Source organism: Peromyscus leucopus, chromosome 6 (assembly GCF_004664715.2).
Source record: "Peromyscus leucopus breed LL Stock chromosome 6, UCI_PerLeu_2.1, whole genome shotgun sequence".
NCBI classification, from domain to species: domain Eukaryota; kingdom Metazoa; phylum Chordata; class Mammalia; order Rodentia; family Cricetidae; genus Peromyscus; species Peromyscus leucopus.
Genome location: NC_051068.1, coordinates 126241207 through 126263798, shown reverse-complemented (window position 1 = coordinate 126263798; position 22592 = coordinate 126241207). Strand labels below are relative to the sequence as shown.

Sequence of the window (22592 nt, the reverse complement as noted above, 5' to 3'; positions counted from 1 at the left end):
GTAAGACTTGATTGCTTACTCCTTTCACTGTATGCCATGTGTCCTGTCTGTGCATCCCTAGTGATTCCTGACTATATGCTAGACACTGGGAATGCTATGAGACTATGTACTGGATGTTTTGAATTCCTGTAGACAGGAATTTTCTATGTGTATTGTGAACACCCTCACAAAGTCACAGATAATGTACGTGGATACTCTGTGATTCTCCCAGGCCTGACATTGAAGAATCAGATGGCCGGACTGAAGGGAACCATTGGTGGAGCTTGTCACCCATTACTGTAGCCGTCTCTGCTGAGCACTTCACCTAATGCCCACGAATCGTAAGGGTTTTCCATTCTGGGTGGAAGAAGTAGCCTTGCCATTATAACGGTCGGATTCTGGTCAATTTTACCATTAACCTCTTCATGGTTCACATCCTAGTCAGCAGCAGTTCTCTGGGGCATCTTGTGCATGAGAGGGAGTTCTTCCCAGATCACTGGTACTCCGTTGTATGAACTACAATTCTCTACCCATCCAGCTGCTCCAGCCTCTGAACTAAATGCCCTTTCATCTCCAGGAACTGGCTAGCAACCATCTGAGTGTTCACTGGTATGCTACAGCCTAGAGATGTTGACAGTGCTGGGCCAGTTGCAAGGCTCCCTGAATGTCCTATCTCGGTGAACTTTGTTATTGAATGCTGATGTCCACCCAGTTCTATTAAGTCACCAAACCTTTGAGCTATCTATGATTACATTAGAGATTGTACAAAAACTTTGAACTATCTAGGCTATATCAGGGATTATACCAAAGCTTGATCTCCCTGTGGTTACATTAGAGATTGCACTGACATTTTGTGACTTGCAAAATAACATTTATTATCTTGCAGGGCTTTCATGTCTCAAAGACGAGGTTCAGCTATCTGGGGCTCCTGAATTGAGTGGTTTTACAAAGCTGCAGCATGTTAGGCAGGACTGTGGCTATCTCAGTACTTGATGGGAAGAGCCTCTGCCTCCATACTCCTGTGGATGCTGACAGGTTTGCAGTGTTCTGACATCATCCAGTGCCCGGTAGCTTACACAACCAAGTATACTGTTTCCTTTAGAAAAAAAGAAAGGCACAGATCAAAAAGAGAGTGTCAAGTGAAGTCACAATCAGATCTTCCTAGTACTGTCAATGGCATTCCATACATTTTGCCTCATCTGCTTTTTTTTTTTTTTTTTTTGGTTTTTCGAGACAGGGTTTCTCTGTGTAGCTTTGTGCCTCTCCTGGAACTCACTTGGTAGCCCAGGCTGGCCTCAAACTCACAGAGATCCACCTGGCTCTGCCTCCCGAGTGCTGGGATTAAAGGCGTGTGCCACCACCACCCGGCTTTGCCTCATCTGCTTTTTGTCAGTAGAAATAAGTCATTATGTCAGACCACACTCAAAGGACTTAGCCTCATGGATGATCAATACTATTTATATTATATAAATATGTAATATCTCTCAGTGACTCTGACAGATGCAGGGATGGGTGCATAGATGGCTTGCTACATCTAAATGATGAGGATCCACTACCTGAGGACACTTGCACGGTGCTAGCTGCATGCTTAACACCATCTTTTCCTTAAAAAAGAAGCAGGGAGGACCGTGAAATCAGCTACTGTGGCAACTCTATTTTTCTGAGCTAATAGTGCTCCTGCTTGGAATCGTGGTTCCCTGTGTGTGTCACCTGGGTTCCTCTGGCGCCTGTAGTGTTTAGGAGTCATTTGGGGAGTTTGCTAAACCTATGCACATGCCACAAAACCCATTATTTTCACAGAATTTATGGTGAGTTCTGAGTTGATTACATACTTAAAAGGAAAAGATTTAAAATGAGAAAATTCGCATTCCTAGTACAGAGCTGCTTTGGACTCTTGGTTGTTGCTGCTCTACAGCTGCATTAGACAGTGTACAGATTAGGCGTGTGAATACTGGGACAAAACTGCCAAGGGTTTTTTGTGCCCAGGTTCTATCATGTTCTAGCCACGTGGTGAGCTTGGAAAGACCAAGACTGAGTCCAAGCCATGGGTGGGTATATTTTATCCCTTTCTGAAGCAAAAACTGCATCTGAGTTTTATCACTGGGGTTTTGGTTTATAGGCCTGCGTGTGTGTGAACAGGGCTTAGGGGGGTTAATGGGTTTATTCCCATGTGTCTTCTGTCCTGTTACAGATGCCTGGTCGAGGCACAGAAGGTGTTTATTGTCACAGGCTCTTAGTCTAAAAAGCACATGATCCATTCTATTGTGGCTTCTGTACCTGTCACACTGTGGTGTTCCAGGTGCTTGGAGTGCCTCTACCACTGTGGGTATGCTGCTCTCCTTGTGCCACTTACTCTGCGGAATTTGTAGCCAACATTTCCAACATTGCTGTTAGATAAGGAACCCTTAAGGAACAATGGAGGACTAACATCTGTTGTCCTACAGCAAATTAGCATGGTATCCTGCAGTTCATCAGGTAGTCAGTTTTCTGGCATTAATTAACGGGGAAGCTCAGAAAAGGAATTACTGAGTATTCTAGATGTGTGCTTACAATTGTACTGACCCTGAAATTTCATTGTTCATGTCCTCTCTTTTGTTTTCAACCCCAGCTGCTAGGATCCATTAATTACTGCCATAATTCCTTGGGAGGGCTCATACCACTTCGTCTTGTCTGAGAGGTGCTCTCTTTCTGTGCCCCCTCAGTTGAGTCCGCTGCAGAATATAATTATGAAGACTCAAACCGAGGCACTTTTCCCAAACACTTCTCCAAAGAAGCTTTCTTTGAGTAGATAAAGGAATGGCAGGGTTGGTTTGAAAAAAAAAAAAAAAAAAGTCCAGAGAAAATTGCTTGCCAGGTATGAATTCCTCTCCCATGTGATGTCCAGGCTGCATGCCAAGGAGTTTGGGGGCATCAGTGGGAAGAGGAACTGTAACTCTGACTCCAACTTCCAAGTCTTAGCAATTGTAATTCAGTGGAATATGTGGGGCCTGTGGCAAGCTACGTAAATAAATCTCACAAGAAAAGATAGAGGCTTTAGAAATACATAGAACACTGTGTGTTCCTAACAGCAGATGCTGGCAGCCTGGGTTATCAGCCAGGGATATTAAAATAAGACTCTCACACGAAAATGTGATCAAAAAGGCCTGTGTCCTAGGGAGCCAGTGGCACAGCACCACAATGGCTGAATAGTGGCTGCAGAATGTATGAGCCCTCCACTTACAAGCCTTTTGTAAGCTCTTTGCGGAGCTACTCTTGGGGTACTCTTCCTTCCTAGCTACTACTTCTTATCCCCTTTCAGGGTCCCGTCCTCTCAAGTTTTTAACCATAAATATCCTACATGTATCTCCTCTCACTCTTAATTTATTCTGATATTTGGCAGCACACAAAACAAAGGGTCTCACCGATTCACCTTTGTACATGTGTCATCATACCCCAGCATGTTCACATGTTAAGACTTTCCTGGGCCCTTCATCTTCTATTGCTGGTCCGTGTGTGTGTGTGTGTGTGTGTGTGTGTGTGTGTGTGTGTGTGTGTGTGTGTGTGTGTTGGGGTGTATGGGTTTTCAATTCTCACCTCCATGGAAACATAACATAGGAATCTTTAGCCTTGCTATAATTCTGCTGTTAGTAAGGACCAGCGGTCGTCAGCCTCACTGCTCTGGTCCATGTGGTCGTTCGCTCCTCAGTCACTGCTTCTCTTCTCGGGTTCTCATCACTTCCTGAAAAATGACAGTATGTTCATATACTTAGTAGAATTTGTTTAACACACACATATAAACACAAACACATACAACTGTGTTTTTAAGCTTTATTTCACAATTTTAAAAAATGGTGACTTTTTTAGTGTCTTTGATAATAATTATCTATGAAATCACCTTATAGATAATTTTAAAATCAAATTTAATTTTAATGTGAAGTCATAAGGAAAGATTGGAGAAAGGGAATCTTGCTTCTGTGACAGCCTGGAGGAATGATTTTCCAGTAGGATTTTGTAGTCAAACACTTAATTAGAGCTGTGCCAGGTTTTCAAAGGTTATTACAGAAATGTTCAGCGATGACCTATGTGGAAAACTCTACAGAATATAGAGCATGGATTCCTGACCTTTCTCATCCATGAACTGTTTCCACCCAAGAGATTTTCATGCAAGCCTGAGTATACAGTTACATAAAAATCAGTATACAAATAAGATATATATTCATAATAAATCATGAAGAAATTTATTCCATAACAATTATTTGGCATACAAGTAACTTTACCATTTATTGAAGACAAGCACATTTACGTACTAATGAAGTAAACATGCTTATTTAACTGAATATTATTGAAAGATATAATAATTTGATACTTAAGTGTTGGGAATGATAGATAAATATTAAACATCCTGTTTGGTGTTAAAAATATGTTTCTAGTGTATAAAAGGAAAACATTGCAACGAATAGCATATAATAGTCTCCAATTTGATTTGAGACATCTCAGTATTCAACTGCTTTATAGATGCCTTTGACATCATTTTGAACTAAAGAGGCACAGACTTTAAAACATGTTTCCTCTTGAAAGCCTTGAAGATAAGGATTCCCCATCAGAGATCCACTTCCTGGTCCTTCTTCTTCATCTCAGTAGTAAGGTTCAGATGTAGGCCATAAAGCAATGGCTTTGTACTAACTACAAAATTTAAGGAAACCACAAATATAAGCATGAGTTTAAAGAGGATTCCAAAGAAGAAATTGGAAATAAATTATCACTTAAGTTAGGAAGTCATAATTTCAAATATAGATATTTGTTGATATATAACACAAAATTATATTTTGGTCATTGCAGCTTACACTAATTGGCATTTTATATAATCAAGAATTACCTTGTTCTGTTTCTCTTCCCTGGAACATCAAGTTCCTCTTTGTGTTATCATATTTTCCTTCCTTTATACCTACCAAATGACTACCATAAAACAAATGATAAAAGAAGTTGCTGAATGGGATTCTAGAATGAAGAGGCAGAATGTGCCCATGAGCATTAAAACCACAAGCTGAGAAAGGAGAGGCTTCCTTGGACCTCTCCAGGGATAACCTGGAGAATTAAAGTATCTAAAATGGGTAGTTCATATCATGATTGTTCCACTCTCAAAATAAAGAGTACTGATCCAATTTCTGTGCTAATGAACCAGCTACTTAATGGAAAGCATGTTGTGGTCCTTTTCTTCCTGTTACTTCGAGGTACTATTTCCAGTTTATACTTTAATAATTATTGCCGGGTATTCTGTGTTATGTGGGCTGCTCAAAGAAGGAGAGTCACCCCAGAATGTAATTTTAGACTCTGACAACAGGGAGGAACAGTTTCTGTGAACTGAATCTCTAACCTCCATTCAGAAGCATATTTATTGATTGTACACAAGGGTTGTGTTTGGGGTATAGTGAGTTCTTTACACCAAAGCCCCGCTGATCTATTCTATATGTTCTCTGATTGAAATTATCACAGCCCTGTAGCTCTAGTCCTTATTATGCACTGTTTGCAGTACCCGATAACTCAAGACCTCCCCAGTGTGCCTGGATAGTCTCGTGACCAAAGTAATGCAATGGATGGAAAACTTCCTCAGAAAAACAACTCTACAGGTCATAGAAAACAACCGCCTATCTTTACTGTGATTTCTTCAAGGCCTGGAAACCTTCAACAAATAGCAATATGGTCTACTGTTACCCTAGATATAGTTAGAAACAACTCTTACATTCTAATGTTTACCCCAGATAGAATGACTATTAGATTCCCACTGCAATTATATGTCTGTCAGCTATACAAATCTAAATCTGATACAGCTCACAGCCTGAAAGTATCTGTAGTCTGCTCAGAGCTCATGAGATAGCACTTGTTTCCAGTTTATTATTTTGTTAAGAGATTTTATTATGGCATTTTGAGGAAAAATATTAAGACAATATTCTCCACAATAATTTGAAATAACAAAATATATGCTATGTGATTACTTTTTTGAGACTGAGTCTCACCCTGTTGGCCAGGGGTCCTTGAATCTGTGGTAATCATTCTGCTTCATACTTCTCAGGGTTGGGATGGCTGGCATACGCCACCACACCCAGATTATCCAAAAAGTCTTCATGAGATGATTTGAATAATATTTAAAAGCCCAGTTATACATCCTGCCATGAATCAAACACTTAGGAATTGCTAAAGATTGATTTGAAAAAGAAGTTCAGTAGGCATTTAATGGATTGCCTTGTTTAACATTCTTATCATAAAAGCAGATTGTCATTATCTACCTTTAAATTCACCTGTACATGATAGCAGATATATCGTCCTATTTTTTCTCTTTGATTAAAAAGAGTCAATATCCACAGTTATTGTATACCTACAGGCATCATCCACAGCAGCAAATAGAAAAGAGTCAGTATGTGACTCCCTGGGACTGTAATAGGAAGAGAATAAAGTAGATTTATCAATGCTTTCCTGTTCTGGGTAGAAAAAGCTTGGGTAAAATGATTGTATAACTTTTTATTTAAATTTCTACATAAACACCTTTGTGTTAGCCCAGCTGGCAGACATGCTTGCACATCAAATACCCCATATTTCCCTGAGTCCTAGAAGAAAGTCTGTCTAGAATGACACTGAAAATTGCAACATGGAATAATTTCATATAACTGAAAACACAGAATTCCCACAGACAGTGCTCTCAATGGTTGAGTATTTCCTTAAAGTTAAAAATAAGCTATTAAAAGCCTACAGTTCAATAATGACTCCATGTGGTTTCATTAAAACTTACATTTTGACAGATTCTCAGAAAGCCAGTACTACATAATTAATGGATGCTCAGCCCAAGGTCGACCTTCTCGGTGGATGGATGAGTGCAAACTTGGTAGAGTAGAAATCTGCTTTTGACTATTTATCTTTCAGGAAGGAAAGTAAATTATGGAGCCAAGTCCAAGAAATTGGCTCTGCATGTTAATATTTGAGAGTCCTTTTTTATAGTAAAAATTCATGATATCCACTTTGTTTTATGCAATATTTAAAATAACAGAAATTATAAAGAGCCTTACCTCCCTGGCTGATTAACAGCCTCATTTCAGAGTGGCTGAGACTAGACTTGCAATCACAGGAAGCCTCAGATACCAGACATGTCTTACTAATGACTCTGGCGTTCATTTCCAACTGATGTACGGAGTCCTACAGATAGGTGACTTCTTCCAGCCTGGGTTGTGTATTGTCCCCTTTACTTAATGGTAATGAGATCACGCTCACAGAAGCAGCCTAATGGAAGCAAAATTAGAAGTGGGCAGACCTTAACTTGTATTCTGCCTGTCCTTCATGCTGACCGGTTGACCACAAGGGTGTTACTTGGTCACCCCAAGGTTACATTTAAAATGGGAGAGCAGTGTCCGTCTTTCTGCATAAAACACAGCAGATTCTAAGTTCTATTGAAAAAGTTCAGTGCCTGATATGTAACCAACCTTCTGTCAATAAAAATTGTAACTTCAACTTTTATTAGGAGAACAACTTACTGCATATACCATATGTTCTACTAATCATCAACTTGAAGTATCCAAACATAAACTAATGCTCAATCCTGGAAACGTCTAAAATAAATGAAGCACCTGCTTATATTTTTGGAGCTACTCAGAACCCCAGAAGTCCAAAGTCAGTCTCTTATCTTTGGTGTAGGACACTCAGACTTAGTTCTGTTTTGACAACAAAAGTGTAAACAACAGTGGCCTAGGGAGTCATCTACCCCATCGCCAGTCAGGACACAGAGCAGGAGACAGACATGGCCAGGGACCATGTAACCCCCAAAGCTCATACAACAATAAGGGAGGGAGACTGGAGAGTCACCGCCCTCCCGATACTGACCTGACCTCTGACCTTCAGACATTTCTTGATTTCTCCATTCCTCAATGGCTACCATTTTAAAATCTAGGGCTGCGGCTAGAAATGCCCACGGCCTTCTCCAACTCTGACAATCCCTGGCTCACATGAGGATTCTGGCTTATTGGGACATAAGCGGAGTTAGGAGCCTATGTCTCCCAAACTTCTGTTTCCCATCTCACAGACTTTGGAAAATTTTCTCCATTGTGTGTCAGCTGAAGACTAGCCTATAAATTAGAGAAGTCCTCACTGAAACCAAATATACTTTAAGGAATGAATATGATACTATCCAGAAAAAAATATCTGAGGTCATTCTTTGGTGAAAACAACCTGGAGAGTCATCAGGCTTCACATGAAAGACAGAAGAACAGGGTACTCTAAATCGAGCTACCTGGGCACATCAGGAGATGACAGAGAACACAGAGAAGCAATGAAAAGCAAAGCTCTGTTCTCTTTCTGTTTACCTGTGAGGAAGAAATAAATTTGTAAAAATCTCCTTTCTTCCTCCTCTACATGTGTGGATAACAGTTTGCACCCACCCATAACAACCCAGAAAAGATTAACATGTAATAGGTACTTTTGTATCATTGTTACAAAATACCCAAGCAAAAACAACAACAACAAAAGAAAAACATAAAGGAAGGCCGGGTAGGTTATTGTTCCCTCTGGCTCTTGATTCCAAAGGGTCCAGCCTATGCCTTTTAAGGGTCCACATGATTGGGAAGGATCTCATGGAGTCTAGAGCAAGTGAAAGAGGACTGTCCACCTCACCACCAACTAGGAAGAGGAAAGCAAGACAGAAAGTGATCGGGGATAAGATCGGGGATAACCACAAGAGCCTGCCCCATCACTTCATTCATCCCTACCTCCCCGAATAACACCATCTTCTGGGGATCAGCTTTGCAATCATGAGTCCAAGCAGGACGTCTTGTGTTCAGACCTCAACACGGCAGAACCTGTCAAATCAACCTTTCCTAAACAAACAGAGAAGATCTATTCTCAGCCAAAGAGATTGCAGTGAAGAGAAAGAAACTGAGGAAACCTGAGAAGAGGTGGCATTTTGGTTGGGGTTTAAAGCTCTGTAAACAGGAAGGAAAATCTGACTGATGGCAATTTAAGAACATAGCTTTAAAAAGGAGGAAACAGGATGTTCTTTCGTTGCATAGAAGAGAGGGTTGAGAGACATGTTCGGAAGAATACCATCAAGGCTTGCAGGGTGGATCCACAAATAGAGTCACTGCTAAGCCTGGTGACCTCAATTTAATCCCTGAAACCCACACTGTAGACGTTGTCCTCTGACCTGCACATAGCATGCATAAATACAGAAACACACATGCATGCAATAAATAAAGCAAACAGTGATACTATCAGACTGAGAGGGCCCTTAAATGTCATATGTAAAGCATTGATGTTTGTTTTCTAGTCAAAGGCAAGAGGGAAAGGAGGTGGAAGAAAGATGTTTCAGAACGGACCTCCTGAATGGGAGCTGTGTACAGTTACTGACACACTAAACTCAGATGTGTGGCCACCCTAGGAGAGGTCCCTAACAAGTACCTCTTTCTCATCTAGGCTGCAGAAGTGTTGCTGAAACATGGAGCCAACATTAATGCTCAAGACGCAGTCTTCTTCACTCCACTGCACATCTCAGCCTACTATGGGCATGAGCAGGTAGGTCTGTACTGAGAGCTGCAAAGGCTGGTGGGCTGCCACGGGGCTGGCTTCAAGGAAAGGCTACTTAAGGTGTTCTCCAAGCATCAGCATAACTCAGTGATAGAGACTTTGTCTCATATGCTCAGAGTCCGGGGTTTGAACCCCAGTATCACATGGGTAATTTGTACAATATTCTCATCAGTTCCACGCATAGGAGCTTGTAGATCACACAGACATTACAGTGCTTTGGCAATCATTGTTCCTGTCTTAGCGCAGGAAGCAGACACTAGGGTATGCATTGTGGTTTGCAGAATCAGGCAGCCTGAATTTAGAAAAACAAATGTTTTCCAGTGTTATGGCTATCTGTAGTCTACATAGTACCTCTGATATTCATTTCTTAATGGGAAAATATTTATGATATGGACATTCCAGGAATGTCTTTACATGGAAATGGGAGACGCACAGTGCATACCACTGTTGAGATGCTAATAGAGTGGGCATAAAACATACCACAAGGGCCCTGCCAGCAGTTCTCTGAAGCAAGTGTCTTTCCTCTTTTCTGCTCTCAGGGGATGTTGGAGGCTGAAAAATCTCTCCTGAAATCAGTGCCTGCTCTGGCTCTGAGCCTGTGACTTGCCTTCAAAAAACCTTGAGTTTGTGATCAGGTTCAAAATTTTTAGGAGATTGCCTCAGGTTTACTGTCAGGCCTGATGGTTCTCCAGGGTCTGTCTGTATTAGAGGGAAGGAAATGAGAGCCAGCTATGGACAAGAAAATGGGAGTGAGAGGTCGGTCACTTGGGGAAGGGCGGAGAGTGCCAGAACTTCCCAGCAGCCTTGCAAATAAGACCCTGAAGCTATCAGGGTTGCAGATCTTCAGAAATATTTTATAATTTGGGTGTCATTTGCCCCCGGTTGCCAGCACGACATCCAAAGCCCAGCAGAGCAGGTAGCATTCGAGTCAGATGGCTCAGAAAAGAAGAGCTGGCGTGTTCACCCAGGCTGGCTAGCCTCCAGCCCTGTGCCTTCTCTATCAGGACACAAGCCCCTTCTCTGTGAGCCCATGCAGAAAACCATCAAACCCAGGCAATTCAACTAAACAGTCAAGTCAGAATTCAAAACAGTGTGTTCTAACTCCAGAGTCTATTGATTTCCCACCTCTGCATAGTGAAAGACAAACACTTCCTCTGCTGATTTCAAACACTATCCCTTAGCTATTTTGAAAAAAAAAACTGAAAAGAACCAAATAAACTCAGAAATACAAAAGTAAGTAGAAAACCAAACAAAACTGCCCTCCATCTGTGTAGTCCTTATCTTCCTGTGAACTCTTCCACAGCAGTCTGCCGGGGATGCTGTGAATGTGTTGCTCTGATTGATTAATAAAATGCTGCTTGGCCAGTAGCCAGGCAGGAAGTATAGGCAGGATAAGCAGAGAAAAGAATTCTGGGAGGAGGAAGGCTGAGTCAGGAGACGCTGCCAGCCCCAGCCATGAGAAGTAAGATGTATGATACGGGTAAGCCATGAGCCACATGGCAAGATATAGATTTAAAGAAATGGATTAATTTAAGATATAAGATCTAGCTAGCAAGAAGCCTGCTATGACCATACAGTTTGTAAGTAATGTAAGTCTCTGTGTATTTACTTGGGTCTGAGTGGCTACGGGACCAGTGGGTAAGAGAGATTTGTTCTGACTGTGGGTCAGGCAGGACCAGGAAAACTTCAGCTACACCAATCCCATTTCCGTGCTCCCTGAGGGGTCCATCTGTGCCTTTGTATCCCTGCTAGCTGGCATATGCTTTCACACTCTTGAACCTCTGAAGCATGACCCACACAGTATGAAACTTGGCAGCCCATCGATGTGCTACTCAGAGTATACCCAGGTGCCTGGGGAGCTAGGCACTGGCCATAGTACGTGTGCACGCTCCAAAAGTTGGATGACAGGAAAACCCCACGTGTTCTGGAGCTAGGCTGGAGCAGGATGCGTAGTGTGTATGCTGTTTGCAGACTCATCAGCTTTACTGATTAACCTCATCACCCAGCAGAGAGATAAAGAGCCTCCATGCATGTTAGTGAAGAGCTAAATTTGTTTACCTTTCCTGAAAATATAGTCACAGCCATACAAATTATGCTAAAATGTGGATGGCCCTTTTATGATAAGGGACTCACTTTCTGAGTGAAGGCAGCATACCAGTAATATATGGAAACTGTTGTCATTTGCTGAAATACGCTGATGCAGAGAGTGGCAAATTCAGCCTATGAGTGTGCTGGTGCACCCTGCTTCTTGTCTTTTGTTTATTCACTTAATTGTAAGTTCTTGTAGCAAGAGCAGTATTTCCTGCATATGTAATAATAGCACTTAATAGACAATTGACTTCCCGGAGAGCTTTAGCTGTCTGTTATGAAGTCACAGAAATGGCAGGAGTAGGAAGATCTGCTTAGCTGGCAAAGTTCCGATGGCCAAAGTGAGTGTAGATCTGCTCATTAGCCACAGAAGGGTAAAATGCACGCAGTGCTCGGGTGTGTTGCCGTTTCTGTGCGATGGATGTTTAGGGCTAAGCACGGTTCTGCATACCTTACAAGCACTGACTTAATCCTCCCAGCAGCATGAAGAGATAGAGCATTACTGCTCCCATTTTAACAGTGAAGAAACTGAGGTCTTAAACGGTTAGCTCGTTGGATCACAGTGACATCTAATATGTATGAACTGGGCCTCCAAGTCCATGCTTTTGTTGGTACACTTCACAGAAAGGTCTTTCCCCATCTGCCACCAGATAATGCTTGGCTGAGAACTTCTATCAAATATCTATTGCACTATTTTGCTATCTGTTAGCCACTGTGCTTGGCACGTTAAACATATCATCTCCTCTGGTCCTCACCACAACCTGTAAGTTAAGTCTGACCATGACTTCTACTTTATGTCAGAGGCACTTGGCATGAAATTAGTAAAACTGGTCAGTGTGTGTGTGTGTGGCAGGGTAGTCATTGATAAGACACTTGCCTAGAAAGTGTGAGGTCCTGGGTTCCAACCCTAACACTGAACACATCATACAGTGGTATCTTAACTACTCATCTGAGGGCCCAGAGCCTATGTAGGTCAGACTGTGATTCTAGCTACCAAGCCTGTCCCCTGGATCTTCCAGACTGTGTGTGACACTATGCTGCTTAGTTTTAAGTGCCAACTTGACACACTCTAGAATCACCTGAGATGAGCACATCAATGAGGGATTGTCTATTAAAAGTTGGCCTGTGGCCCTGTCTATGGAAGATTGTCTTAATTGTCATTGAAATGTGAAATTGCCACTGTGGGTGGCATCATTCCCTAGGGAGGAGCCCCAAAGTGAAATTGCTTTACCATTGGACTCCTTTTCAGTGATCAAATAAATTCTTTATTGTTTTTAACTAGTTGGTCTAGGATTTTCTGTTATTTTGGGGTAAAAGTTAGACCAAGAGATAGTGTAGGTGTTTTAGACAGTATAAGTTGTGCATTGTGTTTTTCGGGATTGGGACTTAATGTAGCACAGGCTAGGGAAGCACCCACTCTGCAGCTGAGGATGACCTTGAACTCTTGATCTTCCTGCCTCTACCTTCCAATGCCCCAGTCGCTGATATTACAGGCATGTGCCCCAAGAACACACGATTGTTTTCCCAAACGAATTTCAAATGATGGGCTCTTTCAGGTAACCAGTGTCCTTTTGAAGTTTGGTGCTGATGTCAATGTAAGCGGTGAAGTTGGAGACAGGCCTCTGCACCTGGCCTCTGCCAAAGGGTTCTTCAACATTGTGAAACTCCTGATAGAAGAGGGGAGCAGAGCAGATGGTAAGGTTGTGTCTGCCACCTCCACATCACGTGGGTGTGTCTTTCCCTTGCTCCCCTAGGAACAAACTTGGAGTTGACTACTCCTGCAGATATGTGCTAACAAACGTGTGCCACAAGTCGTAATTTATTTTAAAAGTTTATTTGTTAAATTCCAATGAGAGTATTTCTTTATTCCTCTCAGTTCAGTTTCCCAAACACCCAGCACCCTGGTGTTAGGAAGCAATGTTCCAGACAGATTGGTCCTATCAGTTGTTATTCACTGATCTTTTCCTTCAGTTGAGGTATAATTAACATATAGAAACTTCAGTAAATTTGGAGTCATTCGCTCGAAAGGTAACTTACCTTCCAGGCTTTCCTGCTTCAGATCACTTTATCTCTACTTAAACACCACAATAATTTTTTTCTATTCTATGTTTGTTTTTAATTTTCTCTCTGTGTGTATATGTGTGTGGTGTATGTATATAGTCTATGCCTGTGTGTGTGTTCAGGTCTTCACAGGCACTTGTGGAGACTGGGAAAACATTTGACATCCTGTTCTATTACTTTGATGTAGTCCCTTGATATAAGGTCTCTCTATGAACCCACAGCACACAGCTAAGAGCCAGAATATACCAGCAGTCCTCCTGTTTCAGCTTCCAATGGCAGTGGGGTCACAGGCACTCCTGAGTAACATACAACTTTTCACATGGGTCCAGGGATTTGAACTCAGGTCCTCCTGCTTGCTCAGCAAGTGCTTTTTTTCCTCTCTTTTTTCTTTTTTGGTTTTTCAAGACAGGGTTTCTCTGTGTAGTTTTGGTGCCTGTCCTGGATCTCACTCTGTAGACCAGGCTGGCCTTGAACTCACAGAGATCTGCCTGGCTCTGCCTCCCTAGTGCTGGGACTAAAGGGTGCACCACCACCGCCCGGCTCAGCAAGCGCTTTTACTCAGTGAGCCATCTCCCTGCTCCACACTTTGCTCACAAGAGTAATCTTGACATTTACCCATATTCCTGACACACACAGAGTCTTACCTTTTAACCTGTAGAAGACTCCAAATATGCTACCGTTGCACGTCCAATTTCCTCCTGACTGTAATTTAATATTTCTGCCATCTTGGTATTATATAAGTTCTTTGGTTAGCAGATGCATTTATCTTTTGGATATATATATATATATATATGTGTGTGTGTGTGTGTGTGTGTGTGTGTGTGTGTAGAATTGATGAACCCAAGGGTATGCATATTTTTAATTGTTAAGGGATTTCTGGACAGTCTCCCAAGGTATTTGTACTGTGGTTCAATCCTTTGCCAATGTATTCCATTTCCTTCTGACAGCCTGCCCAACAAGTGATGCTCTATTCTTATTCTGTGACTTGATAGGCATAAAGTCTTAGGGTCATCAGTTTTATGGTTTTTTTTGTAATTCTTAAAATTATTAAATAAATGTTGGAAAGTTGATTGAAACTAGCATTAAACAGGAAGGACTCCCTCCTAGACTTTTATTTTTGACACAGATTCACCCAGAGCTACAGCTGGCCATAAAATTCTCTCAGGCATATCTAGCCTCCTCTGCCTGCCCCCCTAGAGACCTAATTAAATGCCCATCAGTGAGAGCTGCTGGCCTTTGCAGCAGGAAAGATGCACAGCTCCAAAAGGACATGGTTGTCAGGCCCATAGAGCTGCTAGCTCCTTGGGTCCAAAATTCAAATTGGTAATCACTTACTGAAGCTACTACTGATGCTTTCATCCAGTAGTAAGGAAGTCCAGTGTCTCACACACCTGCAACAGTGATAAGGAAGTCCAGTGACTCACACATGCCTTCAACAGTGATAGGGAAGTCCAGTGACTCACAGATACCTACAACAGTGATAGGGAAGTCCAGTGTCTCACACACCTGCAACAGTGATAAGGAAGTCCAGTGACTCACAGATACCTACAACAGTGATAGGGAAGTCCAGTGTCTCACACACCTGCAACAGTGATAAGGAAGTCCATTGTCTCACACATGCCTTCAACAGTGATAGGGAAGTCCAGTGACTCACAGATACCTGAAACAGTGATAGGGAAGTCCAGTGACTCACAGACACCTGCAACAGTGATAGGGAAGTCCAGTGACTCACACACCTGCAACAGTGGAAGTCCAGTGACTCACAAATGAAAAAAAAACCATGACAAAACAGTGATAGAGGAAGTCCAGTTGTCTCACAACATGCAACATAAGAATCACAACATGCAACAGTGATAGGGAAGTCCAGTGACTCACAGATACCTGAAACAGTGATAGGGAAGTCCAGTGACTCACAGACACCTGCAACAGTGATAGGGAAGTCCAGTGACTCACAGATACCTGCAACAGTGATAGGGAAGTCCAGTGACTCACAGAAACCTGCAACAGTGATAGGCAAGTCCAGTGTCTCACACACACCTGCAACAGTGATATTGAAGTCCAGTGTCTCATACACACCTGCAACAGTGATAGGGAAGTCCAGTGACTCACAGATACCTGCAACAGTGATAAGGAAGTCCAGTGACTCACAGATACCTACAACAGTGATAGGGAAGTCCAGTGACTCCAGACACCTGGACAAGAGTGCTGTGGGTATCACTCTGTATAAATAAAGTGCTGATTGGACAGTAGCCAGGCAGGAAGTATAGGCGGCACAAGCAGAGAAGAGAATTCTAGGACGTGGAAGGCTGAGGCAGAGAGACACTGCCAGTCACTGCCATGAGAAGATGCTAAGATACTGGTAAGCCACAAGCCACGTGGCAATTTATAGATTAATAGAAATGGGTTGATTTAAGGTATAAGAACAGTTAGCAAGAAGCCTGCCACAGCCATACAGTTTATAAGTAATATAAGTCTCTGTGTGTTTACTTGGTTGGGTCTGAGCAGCTGTGGGACTGGTAGGTGAGAGAGATTTGTCATGACCGTGGGCCAAGCAGGACCAGGAAAACTCTAGCTACATAAGAGCCTGCAACAGCTTGTAGATAATGTCAGAATCAGCTACTTTAGTTTGTAGAAATTGAGGAATACCTTTTGCATTGTTTTCTATGGACATTATGCAACCACCCTGGCATCTACATGATAGTCATCACAAACAGCATGATCTGTCAGGAAAAAAGCAAGGTGTGGACCTCATTTATGCAGTCTTGGGCAGTCATTCATTCTCTCAGCATAGACAAGGCAGAGGTGCACCAGTGGGGAGCTCTGCAACATCATTACATTTTTGAAACTGCTTTGCTTTTCTGTGGGATCAGGAAGTGCATCACTCTTCACTCTTACTATCCATGCCAGCCTCAGCTTTTTGTTCTCCTGCACAACTCCAAAGCCTGACAGTGTCAAACAAGAGCCATTTATGATCAGCATGTCTCCAGGATCAAAGGACTCTTCTGCAAAGGCATTGAAATCTGTGCCGCCCCACACTCCCCCTCTTGTACCTCGGCTGCACAGTATAATTTCTAGAGTTTTCTTTCTGACACACACAAGTACCACATTCTTCCTACTCAATCATCTAAAATAAAAAAACAGCATGACTCAGGCGCTTAAGTATTCTTATTTCCTTCTAGTACACTTGATATTAAGCCCTTCTTGCACCCTAGTGCTTACAGAAAACACAGCACACACTGCCCCATGTGAGGGATAGCGTAAGACTCACCATCAGGGAACTCACCCTTTCAAAAATGTAGCTGACCCTCAAGATGATTTATTTAAACTCTAGGCTTTTCTTGCAGTAAATGGACATATGAGAAAGATTAAATGAATGGCCCCGAAAGAAGAACAATTTGCAGTCTAGTATTTACAATATGTTTCCATGGAAATGAAATGGCATAAATGAGAATATATTCAAGTTACAATATTGCCCCAAATGTAATTCAGAAGGCAGGATTGTCAGTTCACTGTATTTAAGTGGCTGGCCTATTCAGCCAGATGTTTCAAGTCTCTGGATTGCTTTAGTGTGTCTTTTGGGGAAAGGAGAAAGAAAAATAAATTCTCATGGAATGATGTTGAAAATACTGAGATAGTCCTTAAAATGTATCCTTTCAACAAAGATGAAAATGAAAACTTTTATTTTACATTCATTAATATTTTCTAACTGTTAAACACTTAAGCTCTTTAATATAAGGCCCTCCTTTGATATGCCGCAGGCTACTACAGAACTCTATAAAAATCTGTCAGGCTGGAGGCTGGAGAGATGGCTCAGTTGCTAAAAGCATGTACTACTCATTCAGAGGACCTGAGTTCAACTGCCAGCAGCTACATCACATGACTCCAACCACCTGTTTTCTGAATTTAAGGAGTCTTCTGGTACTCTCACCTCTTTGGACACCTGCACCTGTATGTGAACACACACACACACACACAGAAAGAGAGAGCAACACATACATACTTGCAAAGAAACGCACACACAAATATACATGCACATACACACAACACACAATACACAAAAACATACACTAAATCCATATACACACAAATACATATGCACACATATCACACACACACACACACACACACAAATAAAAGTAAAAATAAATCTAATCAAGTAAGATTGTGGTTAGCAAGACTGCTTTATTTTTTAAATATATCTCATTAGAATTATACAGATATGTTACTGAAAGTTTATTGAAGACACATGTGGAATTTATTTTAAACACTGACTAGTCTTAGTAGTATTGCTGACTTGGTCTGGGAGTTTTTGTTTTATTTTTAAGGTCAGTAATCATGAAAAAAGAAGAAGTAGGTTCCACATAACCTACCATCCAACAATCTTTTAAAAACCACTGGCTGGCAAGCACTCATTCTTTTATGAAATGAAGGAGAGCATGAAATATTTTCCTGATAATGAATTACATATATTCCTTTGTTTGGAAGTCTCCTTTATTTAAATATTGTTATTAGAGATTTTTCTTGCTTTGCTAGGGAATGAACCTCAGGGCTTTGTACATACTGTACAAGCTGCCCACCACTGAGCAATAACCCTAGGCATCACATTATTTTTGAGACAGGGTCTCATTAAATTACCATGCTGACTTTGAACTCACTCTATAGCCCAGGCTTATCTTGAAGTTATATCGCTAATGTCTCAGCTCTGTCTGGGATCAGAGACCTACCTGCACTACCAGGCCTGGCTTTAGAAAATACAAAGCTACTCCAAACAGAATTGACGCATATCATCATGTCTCATTGTTCCTAAGGTAACACACTAATTTGTAGATTTTATTCTCTAAATCAGTCCAAGATAAAAACAAGTATCTCACAATGACTGCAATAAAGCTATGTGATCCCTGTGTCTGATGCTACACCCCTCAGTGTGTAGTGGAAGGAGAAATGTCTGCAGCACAGAGGCATGCCCACTAGGTAGGGACCTTGAAGTTCCCTTGGTTCTGTTGGAGAGGAGTCACACTGAGAGAGGTGAGTTTGGCCAGGTGGCCCTTCACAAGCTTGCATAAGACTGTGTTCCACTATTATTTATTTAGTAGGGGTTTGGGAACCCTCAGGGGAGGCTCCTGATACTCTGTGCATTGAATTTACCAGAACAGACCCATGCCATTGAATTTACCTGGATTCTCACAGAACATGAAAAAAAAAAAATCAAATGGTTATAGACAAGCAGATAATCAAAAGAGCCAGGGTGTTCTGAGGGAAGGGTGTTCTCAGAAAAAGGGTATTCTGAGGGGAGGGTGTTCCCCTGAGGGAAGTGTGTTCTTCTGAGGGAAGGGTGTTCTCCTAAGGCAGTCCTCCTCACAGGCTTTGCAAGACACAGCTAAAGTTTTTCCATTTGCTTAAGACCTTGCAGGGCAATAAAGGAAAGAGGCTGTCAAGAACTGTAGCAGCTAGAAGGCAAATCTGTATTCAAAATCCTCCTTCCTTAAGTGCTACATACGATGTGCCAACAGTCTGAACAAGCTATGCACACTTTTGAGGCCCTACTTTCCCTTGAGATTCTTCATTTAAAAACGTGACAGGAAAATCACAAAAAAAAAAAAAACCCACAAAAATGTATCTAGAGCAGCTGACCAACTGTTTTATTCTTCAGATACTGAGTTAAAGTCAGACCTAGAATTGAGCAGTTTCATGTTTAGTTATTATTAAGCCTGTCTTGCAATGATATTTTATGTTATTTCAAGATACATATTATGTGTTCATAGTTCATTTGTTTTAACAAAAAATTATAAGAGAAATTAGGAAATAGGTGGAATGATCTTTATTAAATGTGTGCACAAAAAGTATAACACTAAATGCCTTACAAACATAAGTTTCGTTGATGTTTTCTGTTTGGCACCTACAATGGTTCTGTTATAGTCATGATGTCTGAGAAGACAGGAGTACTTTAACACTGCTCCAGAGATGGACCTATAGTGGCCATTTAAGGGACGAGGCACTGCAGTTGGGTTTTCCCAAGCATCCAAAGCTAGTGTTGATTTCAGCATGAAAGGAATATATTAAAGGTTATATACCTTATAGTGGGTAGCGGTTCTAGCTATGACCTTGAAGCACCACCCCTAGTGAAGCAGCAGGTAACTGCTACACTTGCCTACAACCTTGAAGTACATGCCCCTGGGGCATGGCCACTCCAGAACCCTTAAGACCTGGGATGCACCTATGGGGTGCCCTCTTTGCTCCCTTATGGTTTGCATGCTGAGACTGACCAGGTAGATCTTGAAAGAAGATCAGCATGGGACATAGCTCCACTTTCCTGGACCCTATGATAAATACCCAGGCTGTAATGAGTTATCCCCTAACAAATTCCTTCGCTCATTAAATAGACTCAGTGGATTTCTTGCATTATCACCTGGTTAGTTTTCACTGTAAACTACATACAACCTAGAGACACCTAGAAAGAAAGAACATCAGTTGAAGAATTGCCTTTATCAGGCTGGCCTCTGGCCATGACTGGGAGAGATTGTCTTGATTGATGATGGATACAGGAGGACACAGCTGACCATCGGCAGCATCAGCCCTGGGACATTGGTCCTGGGGATGTCAAAGAAAGCTATTTAAGCATGAGCCAGAATCAAGCCAGTAAGAACCATTCTCCCACAGAGTCTATTTAATTTCCTACTTGAGTTCCTGTCCTAAGTTTCCTCAGTAGTAGATTTTTGACTTGGAAATATAAGATAAATCCTTTCCTCCCCAAACTGCATTTCGTCATTGTGTTTTCTGAAAGGAAACTAGAGCAAATATCAAATAGCACCCAGTGTCTACTCCAGAGCAAAGAAAAAAGTCAGGCCCAGAGCTCTCGCAGCAAAGAAGCATCTCCAATGTCACACCCCAAAAGGGTCCTGTGGGGACACATGCAGACATTGGGCTTCTAGAAACAACCAGTCAGGACCCTGATCCTGTGATTGTAATTGCTACCAATAGAAACTGGGTGACATTATTGTCACTAATGACCATATTGCCAGGATAGACTTGGCCTACATTCCTGTGTCAAAGTCAGAGTCTGATGCAGTGAGTTGATTTAAAGATGCCATACAAAGGTGTCTGAGCTGGAGAAGTGTGGCGAGTGAAGGACCATTGCTGAGAATTATCCCAAGGCAGCACAGCTAACCTCACTGTGCTTAGCACTGTATCGTTCAAGGAGAAACCAGAGATCTGCCTTTGAGCATCCTCATCTAAATGCTTCTCCCCTTGTGCAGTGTTGTGATTCCCAGATGGGGAGTACAGCACCTCCCATCCAGTGCCCCAATGGGATCTTTAACTTAAAGATTTTAAGTTACATGGACAGGGGGAGGCTGGGCATGAACCATAGCTTCTGTGAGGAGGCCAGAGAACAACTTATAAGAGTTAGTTTTGTCTTTCAACCATGTGGGGCCTGGCGATAGAACTCAGGTCCACAGGCTTAGCTGCAGATGCCTTTATACAATGAGTTATCTCAACAGTCCAGAACTTTCAAAGTTAAAATCCTTCAGAGGGAAATGGGGGTCAATTGGAAGGGATACTGACGGGAATGAGGCCACAGGTGCTTTGGATGTATATAGGTTTCTCCAGTGCAAGACAAATTTGATTAGTTGTATTCCATAGAATTTATGGGCACTAGAGGAAAGCCTATCTGGTGTGGCAATAGGCAATAGAATAGAATTATAACGTTTTTAATTGGATGCACTTAATTTCTTCTATTATAAACAGTAACTGGCAATTTCCAAGAGTATCTTAGGCACTTAGGCAAAGCGCATGGCACTGTGCATATAAAGAATGAGAAAGAATGAATTCCAGATGACACATCTGTGCTTTCTTACCAACTGCAGTGAATGCTCAGGACAATGAGGACCATGTCCCCCTGCACTTCTGTTCTCGCTTTGGACACCACAACATTGTGAACTACTTGCTCCAAAGTGACTTGGAGGTTCAGCCTCACGTTGTTAACATCTATGGTGACACTCCTTTGCACCTGTGAGTATGACCTAGCGTTTCTCATGTCCAACTCATGTCCTCTTACTTGTCAAAAAAATCAAAATATTTTCTTCCCATCCAGGGCATGCTATAATGGAAATTTTGAAGTTGCAAAGGAAATTATTCATGTAACAGGAACTGAAAGTCTGACTAAGGAAAACATCTTCAGTGAGACAGCCTTTCACAGGTAAAGAATATGTGGTACTAGCCACTGAGCTTGGCTGACACCATGCAGCCAAAGTCACGTACACAAAGCCATAACAAATAGTGGCAGATGTTGCTATTAGCGAGTGAGTGCGGAGGCAGGCAAAGGACAAGAAGCCTAGCTGGATGCAGGAAGGAAAGGTGGAGGCAGACACCGCCATCAGCATTGCAGATGGGGCTAGAGCCAGATGCTGCATTTCCAGCTGGAGCCACAAAGACAGGGACTGATGTTGCCAAGGCAACAGGCCTATCAACATCTGTAAGCATATTGCTCCTCACTCTGTGAAAAGCTGCCAAAAGGGGCTGTACCCATAATCCTCCTCTGACAAGAATCTCATTACTAGGATTCATCAGCATCAAATATGACACTTTCTCCCTCACTTTCTAAACCTTATGTGCAAATGTGTCTACCCAGGATATCCATCTGTCAGCTGCTAAAAGCCTAGTCAGGATGGCGTTGGGATACCTAGGATGTAGCTCTTTTCTTGCCAGTGTGCTTAGGAAAGCATCCTGCAGGGTCAGGTGGGATTGGGAAAGATGCACCTGAACTCGGCAAGGGAACAAAGCCAGGGGCTGCTGGTAACTCAGACCACAGCAGCTTCTGGGCCATCAAGGGGAGGATGGGTGCCTCACAACATTAGGAGCCCTAGAGGGTTGTCATTTTACTATGAAAATAATGCCTTGAATTTAATAAATCTCAAATAGAAAGATCC

General features: G+C 42.1%; 1 protein-coding gene across 6 annotated transcripts in view; it reads left to right on the top strand.

Moving 5' to 3' along the window:
* The window catches only part of LOC114702493 (serine/threonine-protein kinase TNNI3K), a 273778-nt gene that overhangs the window by 56493 nt on the left and 194693 nt on the right, over nt 1-22592 (top strand). For all 6 annotated transcript variants that reach the window (XM_028882930.2, XM_028882931.2, XM_028882932.2 and 3 more), the window contains exons 6-9: nt 9409-9507; nt 13164-13302; nt 21531-21675; nt 21758-21862. In XM_028882930.2, coding sequence (XP_028738763.1) covers nt 9409-9507; nt 13164-13302; nt 21531-21675; nt 21758-21862 — 488 coding nt within the window. The remainder of the gene's footprint in view (nt 1-9408; nt 9508-13163; nt 13303-21530; nt 21676-21757; nt 21863-22592) is intronic.